General features: G+C 50.7%; 3 protein-coding genes across 11 annotated transcripts; 2 read left to right on the forward strand and 1 right to left on the reverse strand.

The window, feature by feature from the left end:
- Positions 1–9,959: 9,959 nt before the first annotated feature.
- Positions 9,960–19,015, reverse strand: LOC111090922 (28S ribosomal protein S24, mitochondrial-like). 9 transcript variants are annotated; one of them, XM_038562881.1, is made up of 3 exons: positions 18,360–19,001; positions 11,525–11,635; positions 9,960–10,466 (listed from the first exon to the last, which is right to left on the reverse strand). In XM_038562881.1, exons 1-3 carry the CDS (start codon positions 18,441–18,443, stop codon positions 10,251–10,253), a joined length of 411 nt encoding a protein of 136 aa, XP_038418809.1. In that variant the 5' UTR covers positions 18,444–19,001; the 3' UTR covers positions 9,960–10,250. The 9 variants fall into 9 exon arrangements, 8 of the variants coding, with proteins under 8 accessions (XP_038418809.1, XP_038418810.1, XP_038418806.1 ...); XM_038562882.1 differs by having other exon boundaries at positions 9,960–10,360; positions 18,360–18,742; XR_005373265.1 differs by lacking the exon at positions 11,525–11,635 and having other exon boundaries at positions 9,960–10,360; positions 18,360–19,015.
- Positions 16,285–17,780, forward strand: SCGB1C1 (secretoglobin family 1C member 1). Its single transcript, XM_038562883.1, has 3 exons — positions 16,285–16,456; positions 16,995–17,194; positions 17,613–17,780. Exons 1-3 carry the CDS (start codon positions 16,402–16,404, stop codon positions 17,643–17,645), a joined length of 288 nt encoding a protein of 95 aa, XP_038418811.1. The 5' UTR covers positions 16,285–16,401; the 3' UTR covers positions 17,646–17,780.
- On the forward strand, positions 18,677–22,242 carry ODF3 (outer dense fiber of sperm tails 3). Its single transcript, XM_038562874.1, has 7 exons — positions 18,677–18,862; positions 19,281–19,397; positions 19,730–19,930; positions 20,258–20,359; positions 20,551–20,672; positions 21,433–21,573; positions 21,961–22,242. The coding sequence occupies exons 2-7, from the start codon at positions 19,289–19,291 to the stop codon at positions 22,048–22,050; spliced, it is 765 nt and encodes a 254-aa protein (XP_038418802.1). The 5' UTR covers positions 18,677–18,862; positions 19,281–19,288; the 3' UTR covers positions 22,051–22,242.
- Positions 22,243–22,689: the final 447 nt, after the last annotated feature.

The following is a 22,689-nucleotide window of genomic DNA, read 5'->3' on the forward strand; positions in this document are numbered from 1 at the left end:
GGACAGGAAGCATGCTACTGTGTTGTATTCCTGTACACTGTGGTTAACAAAGAGTAAACACATGCTTGCACTCTCACATTCACACTTAGACCTTCATTTCTGAGCATCACTACCATACAAACTACAGTGAATTTTTGTTGGGTTGCAGACATGCAGACAGGTCATTAAAAGTATAAATAGAGGAGGATGGATATGGAGTTCTGGCTAAAATGATGGAAGTCCTTGCCTCTGGGGGTAAAGAAAGATTTTTACCCCAAAGGCGCTACATTCTACTCAAAGGGGTGGCATGATGATATTATCTTTTAGAACAGGGATCTGCACATATTTCTATAAAGTCATCCGTAAAGGTTTTCTGTTACGTGTTGCAATCCACATGGTCTCTCTGACAATGACTCCACTCTGGCATTGTGGCTTGAAAGCAGCCACAGGGGATACATAACTAATGCATGTGGCTGTGTTCCAACCACATTTTATTTACAGAAAAGAAGGGGAGGTCACATTTGGCCCAGGGATCATAGTTTCCCACACCTCCTTTTATTAAAAGCAAATAAATTAACCCCAGGTAACCCCTACCCCTAACCCCAGCCCTAACCTTTAACCCCTGAACCCTAACCTGGAGGTTGAGTACTATATTAGTATTCTCCTGATACATGAACAAATTTCCACAAACTTAGTGGCCTAGAACAACAGAAATGTATTCTCCTCCAGCTGTGAAGCTCAGAAATCTAGTCTGGGTGGGCAGAGCTGTGTTCCTTCTGGAGTCTCCTGGGGAAAATCCCTTCCCTGGCTTTTTCCACCTTGTGGAGGACTACTGCATTCCATGGCTAACAGTCCCTTCCTGCATCTTCAAAGCTTCTAGAAAGGAATGTGGCTCTGCTGAAACCTTGATTTAAAACTCTGCAAGACCTAGGTTGGACCTCTGGCCTGCAAAACAGTGACAAGTATACCTGTGTTACTGTAAGCCACTACATTGATGGAAATTCATCATGCCAGTCATAGAAAACCAACCCATGAGTGAAGGTGGGGGTCATATACAGGAACAAATTCAGCATGGAGGTGGGGGTTAGGGTCACAATCATGTGTGGGTGAGTCAGGGTGTGGGTGAGCATCAAGGTCATCCTGAAGGTCAAGGTTAGTGTGGAAGTGAGCAGGGTCGTAAACAGTACTTCAGGATGAATGTCAGAGTGGGTTTTAGGTAAATGGTCAGAGTGAACGTCAAATTATGACTCACTTTGAAAATAACCCACGAGGGTTGGGTCCAATGTCCGGTTCAGGGTGAGAGTAGGTTCAAGGTTAAAGTCATAATCAGAGTCAGAGAGAAGGCAAGGGTCAATTCCGGGTCAGTATCGTGGTGAATGCCAGATTCAGAATCAGGTTAAGTATATGATGCAATGTGAATAATGGAGTGAGGGTCAAAGTTGGTTATTTTCAAAGTGAAGGTCATGTTCAGGATCAAGGATAGGGTGAGTGTAGGGTCAGAATCAGAGCCAAGTGTGACCTCAGCATAGTGGCTGCAAGAGTCTTCCTTTTTTTCCTCTCCTCTTTTATTTACAACTACTTCGATATTCATGATCAAACAAAAGTGCCTCTGTTCATCACATCAGGACACCCAGATTTCTACCCACTTATGCAAAAGGAAGTAGGTAGACAGGACCATGAAGGGGGTTTCAGATCCAAGGAAGTTGATGAGCCTGCCCCACCCTAACTTGCTAGGATTGGGGGAAGCACAACTCAAAAGTACAAAACAGGGAAATACTCACTGGAGATAGAGAATTTGTTGTGGAAGCCCAGCCAGCCTGATGGGAAAACCAGGCACACCACTGAAGCAGGGTAGAGATGGGTTTGATGCAGAGGAGAAGAAAGAATTCAAGTCGGCCCCTCCCCAGGGCAACACTGGCAACAGCTTGCCCCTCAGTGCAGGTGGAAAGAAAAGTGGTGAGTGAGTCCATGAGCCAAGAGAAGTGGAGGAAATGGAAAGGGGCAGACAAAAGGCATTGCAGGAACATGTTCCCTGCTGTCTGCTTCAAGACTTCAGCAGGAGATGTGCCTGTGGATGTCTGGGAGTCTCGCCACTGTAAGATCCCCTTACTGGGGGCATGGGCACCCCCAAAGCCCCAGGTACAGCCACCTACCTGTCCCTACTCTGCTGCAGCCCTGAGAGAAACCAGCTCAAGTAGAGAAACCAAAAATATGAGCAATAGTGCCACCTTCTATAGAACCAAAGAAAGGTTTCTAATTGCCAGCCAGTTGAAACAAAGCTTCTTAATTAAGGAAGGTGTTCACTGGGTTCGCAGCGGTTTAGCGCCACCTGCAGCCCAGCGCGTGATCCTGGAGACCCTGGATCGAGTCCCATGTCAGGCTCTCTGTATGATGCCTGCTTCTTCCTCTGCCTGTGTCTCTGCCTCTCTGTCTCTATGAATAAATAAATAAAATCTTAAAAAAAAAAAAAAGGAAGGTGTTCACTAACTCCAAATACCAGACAGAGGCACACTTCATCACATGATATGAGAAATCACAGTAATGTAGTGCCACAAAAAAAAAAAAAAAAGATAATTCTCCAGTAACCCATCTCTCAGGCATGCAATATTGTAGTCTAACTGATAAAGAATTCAAAATAGCTGTTATGGAGAGATTCAGTGTGTTAAAGAAAGTTCAGAGGGCAGGACACCTGGTGGCTCAGCGGTTGAGCATCTGCCTTCAGCTCAGGGCATGATCCCAGGGTCCCGGGATCAAGTCCCATATTGGGCTCCCTGCATGGAGCCTGCTTCTCCTTCTGCCTCTCCCTCTGTGTGTCTCTCACGAATAAATAAATAAAATCTTAAGAAAAAACAAAGAAAATTCAGAAGGGCAATTCAAGGAACTCAGGTATAAAATTGAAGGGCAGAAGGAGTTCTTTGCCAAAGAGATTGAAAGATTTAAAAACAACCAAACAGAAATTCTGGAGCTGAAGAATTCAATGAATGAGATCAAGACTCATTAGAGAGGTTAGGTAACAGGACAGACCAGATGGACGAAACAATAAAGGATTTGGGGATGGGAATTTAGAAATGACTCAGGAGAGAGAACCAAGATTTTTAAAAAGTTAAGAAACCCTATGAGAGCTATGGTTTTCAATGAGAAAAGTAAATGTGAGAACAACAGATGCCAGAGAAGAGAGGGACAAGGCAGCAGAGAGTCTATTTAGAGAATGACTAAGAACTTCCCAAACCTGAAAAGAATTGGACATATGCATTCAAGAAATTAATAAAACACCCTATTATCTCAATGCAGAAAGACCTTCTCCAAGGAAGGTCATTCATCACATTTGACATTACAATGAAGCTGTCACATAAAGAAAGCATCCTAAAGTCAGCCAAGGAACAAAAGAAAGTAACCTACAAAAGAACCCCCTTTGGCTACAGCAGATTTCTCAGGAGAAATTCCAAAGGCCAGGAGAGAGTCGAATGACCTATTCAGTGTTAAATGATAAAAACTGCCAGCCAAGAATACTTCAGCAAGCAAAGGTACCCTTCAGATATAAAGGAGAAATCAAGGCTTTGCTAGACACACCAAAGCTGAGGGAGCTCACCACCACTAGACTGGCCTTGAAGGAAATGCTCAAAGGGCTTCTTCAGCTGAACTGAAAAGGCTTTAATTAGTGACATAAATGCAAATGAAAGTAAACACAATTACAAAATGGCAACTGTGTTAGAAGGGTGTATTAACCACTTACTTATAGTTTGTAGGCTAAAGGAAAAGAGCATGACAAATAACTGAAGCCACTATCACTTCTCAGTGAATTTGCAGCACAAAAGGAAGTATACTGTAGCATCAAAAATAAAGGGAAAGAGTAAAATGGTGTAAACTTTACAGGGAATGAAAATAAGGTGCTATCAACATAAAAAGGACTATCTTATCTAACAGGTGTTGTTTGTAATCCACGATGGTAAAAACAAAGTAAAACTCTAGAGTCACAAAACCAGACAAAGGCGAGACCAAACACACTGTGGAAAGCCAGCACTTCACAAAGGGAGACAGAAACAGAGGGGGAAAATAACAAAGGAGATACAAAACAAACAGATGCCAAAACATAAGGTGGCAGTATTGAGTTCTTACTTGTCAACAGTTACTCTAAATACAATTTGAATTCACCAATCAAGGGGCACAGTGGCTGCATGGATTAAAACATGAGAACCAACAGCAGCAGAACATGCATTCTCCTGTAGGGCATGTAGGACTTTCTCCAGAAAGGACCACACGATAGGACACACAACAAATCTTAGCTCATTTAATCATCTTATCTGACCACAATGGCATGGAACTAGAAATCAGTAAGAGGAAAGCTGGAGAATCCACAACTATGTGGAAACTAAAGAACACACTTCTGAACAAATCAGTGGATCAATGAAGAAATCAAAAGGAAAATTAAAAATTACCTTAAAGGAAATGAAAATGAAAAGACAACATTTGAAACTTATGGAAGGCAGCAAAGACAGCTCTGAAAGTTTCAAGTTTAAAGTAAGTGCATAGATTAAGAAATTGGGGAAGACCTCAAATAAGCAACCTATCTTTACACCTTAAGGAACTTAAAAAAAAAAGAAAAATTAAGCCCAAAGTTAGCAGAAGGAAGGAAACAATAAAGCTCAGAGCAGAAATAAATGAAATAGGGATAATAAAATAGAAAGCACTGATGAAACTGAGAACTAGTTCCATGAATAAGATAAACAAAATCAACAAAACTTTAGCTAGACTAAGGAAAAAACCAAAAAGACTCAAATAAAATTAAAAGTGAAAAAAGGAGACATTAGGGGCACCTGGGTGACTTGGCCAGTTAGGGGTCTGTCTCTTGATTTTGGCTCAGGTCATGATCTTGGGGTCCTGAGATCAAGTCCCACATCAGCTCTCTGCTCAGTTGGGGAGTTTGTTTCTCCCTCTCCCTCCGCTTCTGCTCTTCCCCCTGCTTGTGCTCTATCTCTCTCACAAATAAATAAATAAAATCATTTTTTTAAAAAAAGAAAAGAAAAAGTAGACATTACAACTGAGACTACAGAAAAACAGGATTGTGAGATTAAACCATTACAAGTCAAAACCTTAGATAACTTAAAAGAAATGGATCCATTCCTAGAAATAAACAACTTACCAAACTGAATCAGGAAGAAATAAAAAATCTGAATAAACCAATAGTGAAAAAAAGAGGTTGAATCTGGAATCAAAAACTTCCCAAAAAAACCTTCCCCAGGACCAGACAGCCTCACTGGAGATTCTACCAAAGAAGAATCAACACCAATTCTTCTCAAACTCTCCTAAAAAATTGAGGAATAGAAAGAGTATTTCCAAAGTCACCTTGTGAGGCTGGCATTGTCCTGATACCAAAGCCAGAAGACATCACAAGGAAAGAAAGCTACAGACCAATAAATAATTTGATGAATCCAGATGTAAAATTTCTCAACAACATATTAGCAAAATGAATTCAAGAACACATAAAAGGAGCATACACCATGAGCAAGTAGGATTTATCCCTGGAATGCAAGGATCATTGAACACACAAAAATCAATAAATGTAATGCATCACATTAACAAATGAAAGAAAAATCACATGATCATCTTAATAGATGCATAAAATGTATTTGACAAATACATCATTTCACAAAAACCCCTCAGCCAATCAGGTACAGAAGGAACATGCCTCAATATATTAAAAACTAGACATTATAAGCCCATGGCTAAAAATATACTCACTGGTGAAAAATTGAAAGCTTTACTTCAAGGATCAGGAACAAGATGTGGATGCCCACAGACACCACTCTTAGTACAGTATTAGAAGTCCTAGCTAAAGCAACTAGGCGAGACAAAGCAATCACAGGCATCCAAATCAGGAAAGAAGTGAACTTCTCACTATTTGCAGTTAATAAGATTCTGTATATAGAAAATCTGGAGGCTGTTAGATTTCAGTCAAGTTGTGGGATACAAAATCAATTTACAGATATCAGTTATATTCCTACACACTAAGAATGAAACATCTGTAAAAAGAAATAAAGTTATCCCGTAACAAAAGCATCAAAAAGGATAAAATACTTAGGAATAAATTTAATCAAGGATGTGAAAGTCCTGTATAATGAAAACTTCAAGACTTTGCTGAAAGAAATCAAAGAAATAGAAAGACAAACAAATGGAAAGACATCCTGTGTTCATGGATCAGAAGAATTTATATTGTTAAAATGTCCTTAAAAGAACAAAGCCAGAGATATCACACTTCCTGACTTCAGACTATACTACACACCTTCAGTAATAAAAACAGTATGTTACTGCATAGACAGAAAAAATAGACACATAGACCAATGGAACAGAATGGAAGGCACAGATTGGAACTATGCTTATATACTCGAGAAATACTCAACAAGGAAGCCAAGAACACACAACAGGGAAAGCACAGTCCTTTCCACAAGTGAGGTGGAGAAAATTGGATGAGCACAGACAATGAAATTAGATCCACATCATACACCAGTCACAAAAATTCACTCAAAGAGATTAAAGACTGGGACGCCCGGGTGGCTCAGCAGTTTAGCACCGCCTTTGGCCCAGGGCGTGATCCTAGAGTCCCAGGATCGAGTCCCACATCGGGCTCCCTGCATGGGGCCTGCTTCTCCCTCTGCCTGTGTCTCTGCCTCTCTCTCTCTCTCTGTGCCTCTCATGAATAAATAAATAAAATCTTTTTTTAAACATTTTAAAAAAGAGATTAAAGACTGAAACAGAAGGACCTGGTACTATAAAACTCTTAGAAGTAAAGGTAGGGATGGAGCCGCCTAACATTGGTTTTGGCAATGATTCCTTGAATATGACACCAAAAGCACCAAAGACAAAAGTGAAAGTGAACAAACAGGGCTCCGTGAAACTTTAAATCTTCTGCAAAAGGAACCACTAACAAAATGAGAAAGCACTTTACAGAATGGAAGAAAATCATTGCAAGCCATACATTGGACAAGGAGTTAACATTGAAAATATATAAAGAACTCATACAACTCAAAATCAAAAACAAACTGATTGAAAATTGGATAGAACTAGACCTTTCTCCAAAGAACACATCCCAATGGCCAATACACACATGAAAATATCCTCCACATCACTGACCATCAGAGAAATGTAAATCAAAACTACAATGAGGTTTCTCCTCACACCTGTCAGCATGGCTATTATCAAGAAGACAAGAGATAAAAATTGCTGACAAGAATATGGAGAAAAGAGAACTCTTGCTGCTCACAATGGAAAACACTGGAGTGTCACAATGGAGCACACTGTTGGTGCTCATAATTGAGAACAACATGAAGGCTTCTCAAAAAATCAAAAGTAGACCCACCAGGAAAGGGAGGTGGGTGGGGGTGGGGGTGACTGGGTGACAGGCACTGAGGGGGGCACTTGATGGGATGAGCACTGGGTGTTATGCTATATGTTGGCAAATTGAACTCCAATAAAAAAAAAATTAATTTAATTTAAAAAGTAGACCCACCAATGATCCAGGGATTCCACTTCTGGGTATGCACACAAAGGAATAAATAAAAATAAAAATAAATAAAAAACAGGATTTTGAGGAGAGATACGCACTCCTGTATTTATTGCAGCACTGTTTACAATAGCCAATAAGTGTCTATGGACAGATGACTGGATAAAGAAGCTATGATAAATAAATAAAACGGAATATTATTGAGCCATGAGAAAAGAAGGTATCTTGCCATTTGCAACAACATGATGGACCTTGTGGAAGTTATGCTGAGTGAAATAAGTCAGAGAAAGACAAATACTATCTGACATCACTTATATGTGTAATCTAAAAAAGCCAAAACAAACAAACAAACAAACTTGTGAAAACAGAGAGTAAAATGGTGGTGACCAGGCCACAGGGAGTGAAAGGGAGAAGGAAGATGTTGCCTAAGGGTACAAATTCATAACAGTAAGTACAGTCAACAATATTGTATTATAATCAACAAACTTGCTAGGAACTAGAACTTAATTATTCTAACCTCTAAAAAGAAAATAATTATGCAATATGATAGAAGTGCTAATTGTTGCAATCACATGATATATAATATATTAAGATATATAAATGTATCAACATGCACACCTTAAATTTACACAATGTTATATGTCAAATATATTTCAATTTAAAAAATGGATCAGGGTCAAGATCTGGGCGAGTCTATAGGGTGAACATCAAAGCAAGGCTGCACATCAGAGTCACAGTCTGGGGCAGGATAAGGGCCTGAGTCAGTAAAGGATTTGAGAAAGGTTCAGGGTTGGGTCAGGGTGAAGTACAGTTTCATGACCAGTAGTGGGCGGGTCAGGGTCATGAGGGTCAGGAACATGATCAAGTCCAGCTGAGGTTCAGTCAGATCACTGTTAGGGGAAGGGTCAAGGTCAGTGTTATGGTGAGAATCAGCAAGAGGGTCGGGGTCAGTGGTAAGTGAAGGTCAGAAGGGTCAGAGTGAGGGTCAGAGTCAGGTTAGGTTGAGTTTTATCAGCAGGGCATCAGGGTGTCTCAGGGCCTGGATGACAATTAGTCCAAATCAATCCAGGGTTGTTGAGTGCTAGAATCAGGGTCAAGGTCAGAGTTAAGAGTAGGGTCAGATCTGGGTGAGATACAGAGTCTGGGTGATGATTGTGTTTCAGGGTCAAGTCAGAGTCCAGTTTATCAATGAGAGAAGATCAGGATTAGGGTCAAATTTAAATGACTGCTAATTTTATGGTCAAGGTCATGATAACAGTCTGGGTGGGATGGTCAGAGTCCAAGCAAGCATCAGTATTAAAGTTAGGATAAGGTCATAGTCAGCGTCCTGAAAGGGTCAGATAATCAGGATGATATTTTCAGAGTGAAGTTCTGACTGAAAGGGTTCTATGAGGGATGTAGCCAAAGTCAGTGTCAGAGTCAGACACGATCAGGGGAGGGTCTGGGTAACACCCTCAGGTAAGAGTGAGGTTGAGGGAAGGCCAAGCTGTGGGTAGAGTTCGAGAGAGCGTTACTGTTAGAGGGTAAAGCGTAGGGTAGAATCAGAGTCAAGGTCAGGGATCAGGGTATGTGAGGGTTAGGGTTAAGTGTAACAGGGTCATGGTCAAGGTGAGGGTCAAGGTCAGTGTCAGAGTGAGCTTGGTCAGCAATCCCTGCCCCACTGCCCAGCACCACCTGCAGCTTTTGCAGATGCCACCTCCTGAGAGGCTCTCCCCTACTGAGCCATAGGTCTACCTGCCTCATCTGCCAGGAGTCCTCATGCCCTACCCTCCCTGCCCACCTGCAAGGGGAGACAAGTGGCACGAAGGCAGGGATCTTGGAACAGAATGTTTTGTTCATTGATGGATTCTAAGCATTCAGAAGAATCTGTGGCACAAACAATACTCGTTGTTTTAAGCAACGAGTATCCATTAAGATATTTCTGGAGGAAAAAAGAACATCTGGAAATAAACTGTTCACAGTAGTTCTCTCTGTAGAAGAATTACAAGAAACTTTCATGATTCTAATTGATATATATCCATACGGTTTCAAATTGTCAAAAATTAACACTGATTACTTTATAATCACCAAAAATGGATTTTTCCACTTTGAGAGAAAAACAAAGCACTCCAAATACAGTTCCTGATAAAGTGACTGGGACAGATACTCATTGCACTGCAGCTATTATCCAAACCTCAAATAACTGGCAGCCTCTTGGGGAGCCTTGGAGCATCCTCAAAGAAACCCAATTGTAGTTCTCTCCTCTAAAGAAGAAAGACAAACCAAGAGGCAAGACAAAGCGGAAGGTCTAGTTATTCAACAGCAGCTTTGAAAAGGAATCCTCAATCCCCTGAGGGGATACATTTCCCCATTTCTACTTCACTCCTCTCGCAGACATTTCTGTCCTTTGTAGGCTAGAGCCTGGTAGAAAAAGGTGATTGTCTTTTTTTTTTTTTTTTAAGATTTTATTTATTTGTTCATGAGAGACACAGAGAGAGGCAGAGACACAGGCAGAGGGAGAAGCAGGCTCCATGCAGGGAGCCAGACGTGGGACTTGATCCCAACTCTCCAGGATCATGCCATGGGCCAAAGGCAGCGCTAAACCGCTGAGCCACCCAGGGATCCTCAAGGTAATTGTCTTAAATGTACTTATACACAACTGCGGAGGACACAGTTTGGAGGTGCAGGTGGACAGGACACCTGTAACAGTGGGACAGCGGAGTCTCAATGTAGCCCACCGGGAAGGAGAACTTGTGTGCAGGCAGCTGCCTCAGGACCAGGGCCCAGATGTGCTTTAGGATCGGTTGGTCAACGGACACCCTGGGAAGGTGCCCAGCATGAACTTCCAAAGGAAAACATCCTCCGCTGTTGGCTCTGCTGCATGGTCCTCACCACCCAGGTTCCCTGAAAGGAACAGGGCACCTCGAAGAGTCAGCGGAAACTCCAGAGCTAATATCCAAGTGCACTGTGCACTAAATTCCACCTTCACCCTGGCTTCTTCTCTTTTTTTCTACAAGTGTAATAAAAAATAACACTTTGAAAATAGTTCAAAGTACACTATTTCATTACATTCCCAAACAAATCCTGTGAGGTAGGTATTATCGGTTATCCTCGTTTTACAAAATGGAAGACTGAGGCCTTAGCAGGCACAAAATTCAGAGGATCCTTTCCTGTCTAGAGGATATTCTTTCTGCACCACTTACAGAAGCTGTGGCCATCCCTGGGCCCACAGAGAGGAGGCCACCAGCTGCTTCTGAGACTAGGGACATGTGCTCTCTCACCATCCAGGGCCATGACCCCCACCAGCGGATTCTCAGTGTAGATCCTGAAACTCCTACACCTCCACACCCATCCCCAGACCTTATAGAACCAGAACCTGAAAAGGATAGTTCAGGAATCTGAACTTTAAGTTCTCCAGACAGATGGATTGTGGAACATCCAGGTTGAGAAGTCTCATATGGAACAGAACACAGGTGATTTTCATTAGTTCCCAGTTCTCTAAAGTCACCATGAACAATGGCTTAGGGAACTGAACCATCGCTTCTAGGGGAAACACAGAGTTATGATAGTTTGGTCAACACCTCAAAATATAACCTTGCTTCATGTGTGTTTCTGCTTAACGACCCTTGTGTAATACACATGACAGATTAACACTGAACTCTGTCAACACCATAACTCCTGCCTGAAGGAAGCCTACCTACCTTGCGTATTTTCTCCGTGTGTACCCCACACCCTTCCCGTGCTTCACACTTCAGCATTAAGGGTATTTTAAGGCAGTGGAATCACTGACAAAAAGCACAAAACTGTAAACATGGGGCACTAATCGAACTAGAAAAGAACACTTGTTCACAGCAAGAGCCGAAACAAGAAGGTAGCGCCCTCGCGGGAAAGGTGTGTGCGGGGTGGCTGCTCGGCGGCCCACAGTGATTCACAAATATGAAAGCTGAGAATAAAATCTCTGAATAAGTAGGAGTTGGATCAAGCCTCTCGCACGTGTTTATCTCGTGTTTGTGTGACGGCCGTGACTCGTGGGGCCAGGGCCTCCCACCCACTGCACCGGCCCCTCACCTGTTGCAGCCACAGCCAGCCCTTGCGGTGGACGATGAAGTGCAGTGCGTGCGTCTCCTCATAGGTCACCGGCTTGTCCCCCTTGCCCACTCTGACCTGGACCCCCCAGTTCTAGGAGCACAGAGGCTGTGAGTCTCCACGCCCACCAACCCAAGCTGCAGTCCCCACCCCCGCCCCCAGTGCCTGCACCTCTCCACCCTGGGTCCTCATACCCGGTGCATGTCCGGTCCCTCCACACCACACTGTGCACCCCCCAGCCTCTCCACCTTGGCGCCCAGGCCCCCCGATTCCACTGGCCCCAGACTCTGTCGCCCCAGGCCCTCCTCCATGCCGCACCCGGATCCTAACCCTAACCCACACATTCAGCACACCCCTGAAACACCAACCCTGAGCTGGACCCTCACCCAAACCCTCCCTGCAAATCAGCCCTCTGGGGGAGGTCTCCACACTCCCAGCAGACTACACCCACCAAGCTCCTGGGCCCTAATCCTAACCCTAGTCATGGCTCTGGCACTACCCTGGCCGAAACCCAAAGTCTGGAAAACAAGGGATTTGGGACACCTGAGCGACACCGGAAGACTCAGTCAGCAACACAGAAGGAAATCCTGCCATTTGGAAGACCAGAGAGGCACTAGAGCAGGAAGATTTTGAATGAAAACCAAAGCCAAACCATACATTTAGCATCACCATAAACACAAACTCTAACTCTAACCCTAACCCCTAACCTAATCTGTTTTTTAATTCATAGTTTAACGCTGACTTAGGAAAGCACTCTTCACTGAGACTTCCATTGTTAAGAAGAGGCACTGCTTTTCTGAAAGGGGCATTTATCAGTAAATACCATGATGACAAGGACAGAGTTTATGTTCTTTGAACTCGGAAGAACAGTTTTGGTTTATTTGGTTCCATTTTAGTTAATGGTGAGAGGCTAAAACTTCTGTGTGCTATTTGCAGTGATAGACTAGCTGATGAAGCATTGGGACTATCAGAACTCGAGGGGCATTTACGTATCAAACCTGAGCGCAAAACCAAATTGCTTCAAAGAAGTGGTATTAAGCTTACAAGCTGACAGAACCAGGTTTTCAATATTTCACATACATGCACTTAAATACTTTGCAGGCTTTTGACAAAGTGGTACTTGGGTTGCAAAGACCCAACAAGTATACACAACAGCCGATGCGTTCACAGGAGGCTGTGTCACAGGCATGAAGCACCGAAGTCGCTCTTTGAAAATACTGTGTTTGTCTATGCCACAGAAAGAGCTTTGGCACAACTTTCCAAAGACACTGCTGCTCGACGTAGCAAGGAGCTGGTTAATGAAACAAAAGTCCAATTCAGAACAAATCAAACTACCAGAATATTTTTCATCATAACCTGATGAATCCAGTTACAAATGACATGGATATGCGTGATCTGAATACACTGATGATGCAAAATGAGAAATTTGTTTTTTGCTTCATTGCTGACAAAATTGTGAGTCTAAACCATATATGAAACCACACACAGCTACGTTGCCAACTGGTGTAGTTTGGAGACCGACTGTGTGTTGTGTCCTGATGGCCTAGCTGCAATGAGAAGGCGGCTGTGGAGCAGCCTCCTAGAGTGACCGGCTAGCACCAGGACCTCAGGCAACGGATTGCTTTCCCTAATGACCATGCCTCTCCTGAAAAATGTCAGCCGACCCAAGCAGTGTGCTCAGGGAGGCGGTAAAATTGTGGCTCGCATAACAAACGATGTAAAAGATTTCAGATTATCCTCTTTATTGTGTATCCTACAGAAGCTCCTCATGTCATAAGCAAATGCTGATGGATTTTTAAACAGGACAATTCTCAAGGGGAGGAGTCCAGCTGAGAATGTTTTACTGCAGATGAGCACCTAGGGTTTCTGTGAGCCATGGTGGCCCCAGCTCAGTAACATCACGAGATTGTGATAATGAATTCCATAATTAACAAAGATTATCTTAGTATCTGCACATCTGTGAAAATTGTAACCAAACACCTTAGGAATGAATAGAATGTCGGGTTTTTTGGTAGAAAGTTTTGAATATAATTTATAGGGATGGATCAAATAAAGATCCATCCCTATAAAGTCAACAAATGCTGAACATAGCTGCCTCTCATCGTTAAATAAACGCAATCAGAAAACAGAAAGCCAGGGATGCCTGGGGGGCTCAGCAGTTGAGCATCTGCCTTCAGCTCAGGGCGTGACCCTGGGCTCCTGGGATCGAGTCCCACATCGCGCTCCTGGTGAGGAGCCTGCTTCTCCCTCTGCCTGTGTCTCTGCCTCTCTCTGTGTCTCTCACGAATAAATAAAATCCTTAAAACAAACAAACAGAAGGCCAGGATCCTCCCAGAGCACTGAGCAGGATCTGCAGCAGTGTGGTGAGAGTCTGAAGAGCCAAGGGAGGGGGGGGCATCACCAGTGTCCAGGGGGCGTTTGTGTTTTGCTGCATTTTGCTTGAAGTCAGGTGATGTTACAGCACAAATGCACACTGATAGGGATGATGCACTAGAAATACAAGCCTAATGTTGCAGAAAGAGGCTTCCCTCGGGGAGAAGCGGCAGGAGCAGCATTGCCCTTGGTGTGCTGGAAGACAGGTCCTCTCACAGAACACGAGGACACACGAATACATGCCTGTGAAGGCGGGCACGCTTGTGGATTAGTGTTGTGACCGTGTATAGTTTTTCTTCTGATTTCTTCAGTTTCTCGGTGAAACGAGAGCTAAGGCCCAGAAGGTAAGGTGAGCGTGGCGGTGACTAGTGACCACCTCAAAGGATGTGAGGACGCCCACCCTGGAGGCCTGGAAGCCACGGGCAGCAGTGAGGACCCACCCAAGGCGAGTTCTGCATGTGAGGTGGGCTGAGGGGGCAGGTGCAAGGAGACTGGTGGGGTCGCCCACCTGGGGCAGGAAGCGACGGCAGGGGAGGGGCGCGTTGTCATGACGGTGCCCTAAAGCGGGGCCCGGAAGCGCGTGGGGACTGTGAAGGTCAGCCGGGTGCTCCTCGAACACCCGCCGGGCAGCAGAGCCATGGGTGCTGCGGGGACCGGGAAGTGGCCCTCAGTGCGGCCCGGAGGAGGGGACGGCGAGGTGGCCAGGGCAGGGGTGAGAGCTCGGTGGATTAGGTCCGCGCCAGCAAAGTCACCACGACCAGTCAGCAGGGTCCCAGGAGGAGGAGGACTGAGTCGCTGGCCGGGATGGGGGTTGGAGTGGCTGTCGCGGGCCAGTGCCCCCGGGAAGGCTGCACCGCCACGGCTGCCAGCTTGCGCTTCCGGGGCCGGAGTCTGGAGAAGAAGAGAAGCCCCAGCCCCAGCGCAGCCAAGGGGCGCCCAGTCCACCTCCAGCAGCGACCACACTCTGGAGACGTGGGCGGAAGATAGCGAAGACAAGGGACCGCTGGGCAGGCTGTCTCCCCTGGGCCGGCCCGACTGTCGGAATCCCCTGGGGGAGTCAGGACAGCTAGCCAGGCTCTGGCCCCAGGGACCCTGCCTCTGGGCCGCGCTGGAGTCCAGGCTGCTCTGCATCTGCCCCGGGGATGCAGCAGGCAGCAGAGACCAGTGAATAAAGGGCGGTGGCGGGCACAGCCCAGGCAACAGCCTGGGGACACAAGCGCACCGCCCTGAGTTCCAATCCGGAAGCTAACGTGACACTTTGTGCCAAACACACTTCAATAATCTAATTAAATGCAGAGGGTGATGGGCCTCGGAGCGCAGGTGGCGCCCACAGCCGTCCCAGAATCCACCATCCCTGGGCTCTCTGGGGACAGCGGCTCCAGGGGCCTTAGCTAGTCCCACGGACACAGCCACACTGTCCCGTTACAGGTGATCCCCGCACGCGGCATCTGTCCTTCCCCCGCGAGTTCCGTGTATGGTGGGATAGAGGAGCCTGGCTCTTCCCGCAGGATACTTGTCAGCAGGCACCTGAGCTGGGAGAAGCTGTGTCGGGAGCGCTCAGGACACGGGTCGGCTTGGCAAAGACTCCCCAGCAGAGGCGGGTGAGGAACAGGGTGACAGAGGGTGACAAAGGCACCATAGTAATCAAGCCAGAGTGGTTTGGGGAAGACAGAGACCTGCCCCAATGCTGGTCAAGGGCTGAAGCTCTGCATCCCCAGGAGCACCCTGAGGACACCTCTGGCCACCAGATGGCAGCAGGGGACAGGACTGGCTGCTCCTGGGCAGGTCACCTGGGGACACAAGCAGGTGTCTCAACCCCCCTCCCCGGCTCTGTGCTAACATCTGCGCCACCACCTAGACTTCCCAGGGCTGACCTTGCCGGGGTGGGAAGCTGTGTCTCAGACTGTGGCCCCTCCTCGCTTCCTGTGGTGGTGGGATAATCCCACCAGGCCTCGGGGTGGGGGGCACCTCAGTCTCTCTGAGGCCCACCTCCACCCCCTGGACCCTAATGTCCACTGGGGCCTCCTGCAGCCCTGGGCCCACCTCTCACTACCCAGATCCACAGGACCGGGGAGCCCCTACCCCTGACCTAGTGGAGAGCCTCAGGCGTGTTGAACAGAGTGGGGGGGGATCCCCCACACACTCAAGAGAAAGGCCTGAGCCCAACCCCAGAGACTACCACTCTCAATCACAAACCAGGCCTGGCCAGAGCCCTGTGGTGTTCTGGCCCCACCGACCCCACATCTCACCCTCTCCCACGTCACCTCAACCCCAAACCACATGCACACCACCCCTCACACGGCGCCCAAGCCTGCTGCTGCTCGACACCCATGTGATCCCAGGGTGAGGACACACCCCCAGCTGCCCAACCTTCACGCTCACTGCCAAAGTCTTGACAGGCAGGTTGGGGCCACCCCCAGGCCAGATGCCACCTGTGAGGCATAAAGCCGGCAGAGGCAGCTCCTGAGAGACCTCTGCTGTCTGCCATGAAGGGAAGCAGCACCCTCCTGCTGGTGGCCCTCTCCTTGCTCTGCTCCTGCGGTGAGTCTGAGTGCTCCCAGCACCCAGGGGCCCTGTGTGGGGGGTGGATGGGGACCTGGGCAGCTGCAAACCTAGGCACTAGGCCCTTCACAGCGATGGGCAGCAGCCTTGCCATGCCAGGTCCCCGACCGGCCTCCGTCAGAGAACGCAGGTGTGGGCACCGACCCTGACACCCCCACCGACCGCACTCCCCACAAAGCCCCACCCCCACCCAGCCCAGCGCCAGCCTCTGCCCCAGCCCTAGCGTCACCAAGCCCGATGTCACCAAGCCATCCCAGTCAGACCCCAACCCTCCAAGCTGTGGGTCAGCCGACCTCATGTGGGAAGACTCCAGCCGAGGCTTCCCTCGTGACGCTGGGGGAACCGAGGGTGGAGTGAGGCAGATGAGGTCAGGAGTGACAGGAGGGGTCTGTGGGCGTGTAGAGTTGGGGGAGGAGGCAGGTGGTCATTGCGGGGGGCTGGAGTGCTGGGAGGTCTGGAGTGACGGGCTAGGAGGCAATCCTGCTGTCCTGGTGTCATCCCGCCCCCGCCCCCATAGGGCTGGCCTCTGACGAGGACAGCAGTGAGTTTTTCATGGACTTCCTGCAAACGCTGCTGGTGGGGTCCCCAGAGGAGCTGTACGAGGGGCCCCTGGGCAAGTACGACGTCAATGCAGATGCCAAAGCGGCGCTGACTGAGCTCAAGTCCTGCATAGACGGCCTACAGCCCATGCACAAGGCGGAGCTGGTCAAGCTACTGGTACCAGGGCTGCGGCCGGGGTGGGGGAGGGTAACCCAATTCCTGCCCTACTGGCCTTCCACCAAATGCCATGGCTCCCAATTATGCCCCCAATGTAGCCCACCACCCCTACAGATACCCTGACCCGGCACTGTCAGAAGTGGACATCCCAGACCTCGCTCCCCACAATCACCCCCAGCCTCCCCTACATGCACATACATGCGCAGAAACATCTGTGTACAAGAACACGCACACATCCACACAGGCGCACACACCCCTTCCCCAGCTGCTGGGGGGGACTGGCCAAAAACTGCCAGAGCCTACTATTCCCCAGGGGCTGGCCTGGGCCTATCTGCCCAATGGAGATGGGGCTTTCTAGTTATTGATCACCAGCGATGGGACCCCCAGCCCCCTTGGCCTACACCTATCTGCCTTCCAGGTGCAAGTGCTGGGCAGTGAAGATGAAGCCTAACAAACCCCAGTCATGGCTCCAGGCGGCCACAGGACCAGCTACACAATCAGCCACAGCCACGCCACCCCATCACCACTTTCCTGTGCGTGAACTTATCCGAAAACTATTCAGTCAATAAAGCCTCCTGCAGATCAGGCTCTGGCTCCTGTCTCTCCGCACACTCAGGGCTCACTTGCATGCACAGGGTCCCATCCACAGAGCCTGCACGTAGAAGTAGCCCCACACAGAGGGCAGACCCGCCAGACCCCCGTGAAGATAGAGCAAGACAGACAGACAGGCGGGTGGGTAGACCCAGGAAGGTCTGCGGAGACACTGGGGGAAGCAGAGCAGTGCCTCAGTGCAGGGACGGGCAAAGCCCCCGGGGGAGGACCCGGCCAGGACTGGGAGGGTGGGCTGGGCGCTCTGTCTGAAGGCTGTCCTTCCAAGGTGATAAACATACACGATATGCACGTGGCACAGGGCCAGGGGTTGGAAGCCATCTCCCCAAAGGTACCCAAGAGTCTACCTGGAAGTAATGCTGACCTGCTCCGTAGCCCCAAGAGGAACCTTGACAGAGTCAAGAAGAAAGCGCACTTGCTCTTGAGGACACTCATGCCCCCAGGGGTGGGCATGGCCAGCAGTGGCAAGGGAGGAAGAGCAGGGTCTGAGAAAGGTTCCACAGGAGGCAGCAGCCGCCCACCGCAACTCCCCAGCCAGCGCCAATCCTACCCTCACCTTGGATCCCAGGGTCCCAACTACCGGAGCCTCAGCTCCCCCAGGTGAGTGACCTTCCCTGGAGGCGGGGCTGCCTAGGTCCATCTCTGTCCCTCGCAGCTTCACTCCCCACCACTCCAGGTCTGGGCCCCATGGCTTCCTCGTCCAGCTCAGAACCTTGCTGTCCCTTCTCCAGCCCTCAGAGCCTCTGCCCCACCTATCGCAATGGGGAGCAGAGCAAAGTCCCAAAGCCTGGTGAGGAGGGGTTCCGGGCAGAGGCCATTGTCTCCAGCACACAGATAGTGATCTAGAACCTGCTGCCCACAGAGCCACATTCTAGAGCTTGGAGGCTAGGACCCCTCCCCAATTCTCCAAGCCCCCTGGAAAGAGGAGAGAGAGGAAGGAGCCTTCCTCTCCATGCCCCTTTTTCGAGAACCCCCTGGCACTGAGGCCAGCTCGACGGGACCACCTCTGAGGAGGTTTGGTCCGTAGGTTGCTCTGAGCGCAGCTCCTGCACCAGAGAGGTGAGGGTCCCCCTGGGGCAGCCTGCCCCCCCGACCATGGCACAGTCTCAGCCAGACATTTCCCACTTGTGCCCGCTGCCCCTTGCCCAGCAGTGGCCGGGGTCCTCTGAGTGGGAGGTACCTGCCCAGAGCCCCCTGAGAGCCAGGGAGGGGTGTTTGGTGAGGGCTGGGAGAGTGACCACAGTGCTGAGAAGGCTTCTGGGCTTGTGCACAGCAAGGGGCTGGCGCTCCTCCTCCTGGGGGTTGGTGAGGGCAGAGCAAGCCCACTACTCCGGGCAGATGTTCTGAAAGTCTGGGCCCCAGGTCAAGACCTCACTGAGGAGGCTGTGGCCTGAGGTCCTGCCCATCACTGCAGACAAAGTGGGGGGGTGCGAGTTGGGTCTTCCCGCCACCTGGTCACCCTCCCGTCCATGGACAGAGCCAGCCATGGCGGAGGAAGTATGGGTGGGCACCTGGAGGCCCCATCGCCCCCGGGGGCCCATTATGGCCCTCTACAGCAGCCCAGGACCCAAATACCTGATTCCACCCACCACGGGTAAGCACCTGGGATCTTGGGGGCAGAAGCCGGGGCTCGGGTGGGCCTGGGAAGGGTCTGGGGACGGTCTGGGGGTGGGAGGCTGGGACACTGAGGAGGGTCGAGGGGGACGTGGGGTGGCCCTGGGGGTCTGGGATGGGTCTGGGGAAGGTTTGGGGGGATCTGGGACAGGCCTGGGGAGAGTTTAGACAGTGTGTGGGGACCTGAGAGATGGGTGTGTGGGGTGGGCCTGGGGGCTCACCCCTGACTCCCAGCCCTCGAACCCCTGTGGGGCCATTGGGGGTTGGAGGATGGTGTCTGGCTCCAGGTCGCTCAGAGACCCTGTCCCACAGGCTTTATGAAGCACACTCCCACCAAGCTCCGTGCACCAGCCTATAGTTTCCGTGGGGCCCCCATGCTCCTGGCAGAGAATTGCTCCCCAGGGCCTCGCTACAGTGTGAACCCCAAGATACTGAGGACGGGCAAGGACCTCGGCCCCGCCTACTCCATCCTGGGGCGTTATTGCACCAAGACCATCATGACCCCTGGTCCCGGTAAGTAACTCCAATCTGCCTGCAGCCCCGCCCAGCCCTGTTGACGAGCACAGTGTGTCCTGCTGGGGTGAGGTGGGAGGGATACAGGCATCCTGGGCCTCCTAGCCCCTCATTTTCCTCACGAGGCCCACATCAGAGCCTGCGACCTCCTGCTCCACAGCTGCATCTATCTTCCCAACCCCCACAGCCCCTGGACACCCCTTGACCAAGGTATTGGGACCTGGGAGCCCTGCGGTGTTAGAGGTGTTCCCCTCCCCGGGCAGGGCCAGGAGCCCGTCGCAAGGTCCTTTCCCTCCCAGCACTCCCTGCACTCCTTTCCCGAGCCAGGTGACTACTTTCCAGAGAAATCTACCAAGCACGTGTTTGACTCCGCTCCCAGCCACTCCATTTCCGCCCGCACCAAGACCTTCCGAGTGGACAGCACCCCAGGTGTGCAACCGTCCTGTCAGCCAACATCCGACCGCTTGGGGGTCCCAGCCAGGGTGGTGGGGGAGGATGGGTAGGCCGGGCGGCCTGGTGGCTGCACCCCTGGAAGTGGAGGCCCCCGGGGAAGGAGCCATCTGAGGCCCTGGAGGCAGCACTCTGTCCAGCCAGACACTCAGGGCCTGTGCTCCCCGCAGGCCCCGCTGCCTACATGCTGCCTGTGGTAATGGGGCCCCACACTGTCGGCAAGGCCTCCCAGCCCTCCTTCTCCATCAAGGGTCGCAGCAAGCTGGGCAGCTTCAGTGATGACCTACACAAGGCAAGCCCCCCCCCCACTCCCCTGCCAGGGCACAGCACTGCTCAGCCCCCAGAGGTAGCCCTCGGGCCCCTTCCCCCAGACCCTGCTCCCACCAGACTGAAGCCCATCAACTGTCCGTCCTCTGGGTATCTGTGCCCCCCGCCCCAGCAAGGTTACAGTCTAGGGTGAAGAAGGCAATGGATAAGGGCACAGATGACCATGACCACAGTGCTGAGAAGGCTTGACCACGGAAGGGATTTGCAGCGTGCTGTGGGGAGGACAAGAGGCAGCCTTTGATAAGGTGGCACCTAGTAATATGGAAAGAGAAAGAAAAGCTGTGAGCTACCTGGGGGAGGGGGGGTTCCAGCTGCAGGTGCAAAGGCCCTGAGGTGGGCATGTGCACGGGAGCTTGAGGAGCCTGGGGAGAGTCCCAAGGTGCCATCATAGCACTGCTGAGCTCACCAGCCCAGCCCATGGCCATCAAGTCCCACAGGACAGAGTCCCAGCTGGAGAGGGGCCTCTCTAGCACACACCAAAGGGACAAGCCTGGGACTGGTGCAAACTAGGGTGTCACTGCCACGGCGATGCTGCTATAGAAGGGCCATGTCCCACACAGAGGTCATCCCCACAGTGTGACTGCTGTCTAGAGACAAAAGGGGGACCCCTGACACAGACACACAGTGACCCAGGCTCGACACCCATGGCCCAGTGCTGGCCCCCTACCCTTTGGGGTCCTACGCCCTGGCCGGCTGAGGCTGTCTGAGCCTCTTTCGCCTCCTAGACCCCAGGTCCTGCGGCCTACCGCCAGACGGATGTGCAGGTGACGAAGCTCAAGGCTCCACGGTACACCATGGCAGCCCGGGTGGAGCCCCCAGGGGACAAGACCCTCAAGCCAGGACCAGGAGCCCACAGTCCTGAGAAGGTCTAGGAAGAGCAGGGCCCAGAGGGGTGGGGGGTACAGTAGGGAGGGAGTGGGGATGGGGGTGACACGGCCCCGAGGAGGTGGGGGTGCAGGGCAGAGTAGGGGCACCATGCAGAGTGGGTGTGGTGGGGAAGGGCCTGTGAGGGTCCCAGGGGCCAAGCACCCCTGGTGGCAGGCCTGCCTCCCCAGAAACCAGCGAGTGTTCGTGGGCTGAGCGCTCGTGCACGCCAGCCTGTGTGCAAACCTGGCAGCGTGGTCTCGCTCTGGTCCCCCTGGCACAGCCTCAGGAGCGACAGCAAAGCTCCTGGCAGCGGCTCTGGCTCCAGGGAGGGCAGTGCATCGGGGGCGGGAGGGGAGCAGGCTCTTCTCACGGCCTCCCGCTCCCAGGTGACAATGACCAAGCCAAGCGCCCCCGTCGTCACCTTCGGCATCAAACATTCCGACTACATGACGCCCCTGGTGGTGGACGTGGAGTAGCCCCGGCCGAGCCCGGCACCCAGAGCCTTGGCACGTCCCGCTCCCGCAACAGCAGAGGCCGGGGTGGGCCCCGGAGGCCGCGGCACCCCCTGCGTGGCTGGGCTGTGGCCGCCGGGGCTGCGGGGCGGGACACACTTGGACAATGGGGACCGGTTATTTTTTCTACTCTGCTTTCGCATGTGCTAATCTTCTTTCCTGCTGTGCTCAGATATTTAATAAATCAGATTTCACAGTAACAGGTCTGTCCTGGCAGCGCAATCAAGCTTTTCCAAAAAGAGGCCCCCCGGGGTCCTATCCTGGCCTCCACGGCCTGGGGTCCAAGTGGAGAGGAGGGCACAGCACCCCTGGATCCCCTGCCATGCCCACCCTCCTATTTCCACCCTGGGTCCCGCACTTCCCATTTCATTGTACACTCCAGGGACGGTCACGCCAGCATCCGTCCCCTTCCACATGGTCATCTCCCTGCGTGAGACTCACCCTGGAATCTGGACGAGAACCTGGGGCCACCCTCGGGAAAGCGATACTGCGTGGCCTCTGAGACCAGGCCATACAGCATACAGGTGGACCAGCTCCTCTGTGCAGCTAGACAGCCCCCTCCTCTGCTCACTCCAGCACCAGCCACCGTGGTGTGAGCATGAC

This window comes from Canis lupus, chromosome 18 (genome assembly GCF_011100685.1).
Source record: "Canis lupus familiaris isolate Mischka breed German Shepherd chromosome 18, alternate assembly UU_Cfam_GSD_1.0, whole genome shotgun sequence".
NCBI lineage: Eukaryota > Metazoa > Chordata > Mammalia > Carnivora > Canidae > Canis > Canis lupus.

Coding starts and splice junctions, on each gene's coding strand:
- LOC111090922 (XM_038562878.1), bottom strand. CDS start 15,046: ATGCAGAGCAGCCTGGACTCCAGCGCGGCCCAGAGGCAGGGTCCCTGG.
- SCGB1C1 (XM_038562883.1), top strand. CDS start 16,402: ATGAAGGGAAGCAGCACCCTCCTGCTGGTGGCCCTCTCCTTGCTCTGC. Junction 16,457..16,994: donor CTCCTTGCTCTGCTCCTGCG/GTGAGTCTGAGT, acceptor CCGCCCCCATAG/GGCTGGCCTCTGACGAGGAC. Junction 17,195..17,612: donor CGGAGCTGGTCAAGCTACTG/GTACCAGGGCTG, acceptor TCTGCCTTCCAG/GTGCAAGTGCTGGGCAGTGA.
- ODF3 (XM_038562874.1), top strand. CDS start 19,289: ATGGCGGAGGAAGTATGGGTGGGCACCTGGAGGCCCCATCGCCCCCGG. Junction 19,931..20,257: donor CATCATGACCCCTGGTCCCG/GTAAGTAACTCC, acceptor TTCCCGAGCCAG/GTGACTACTTTCCAGAGAAA. Junction 21,574..21,960: donor GAGCCCACAGTCCTGAGAAG/GTCTAGGAAGAG, acceptor TCCCGCTCCCAG/GTGACAATGACCAAGCCAAG.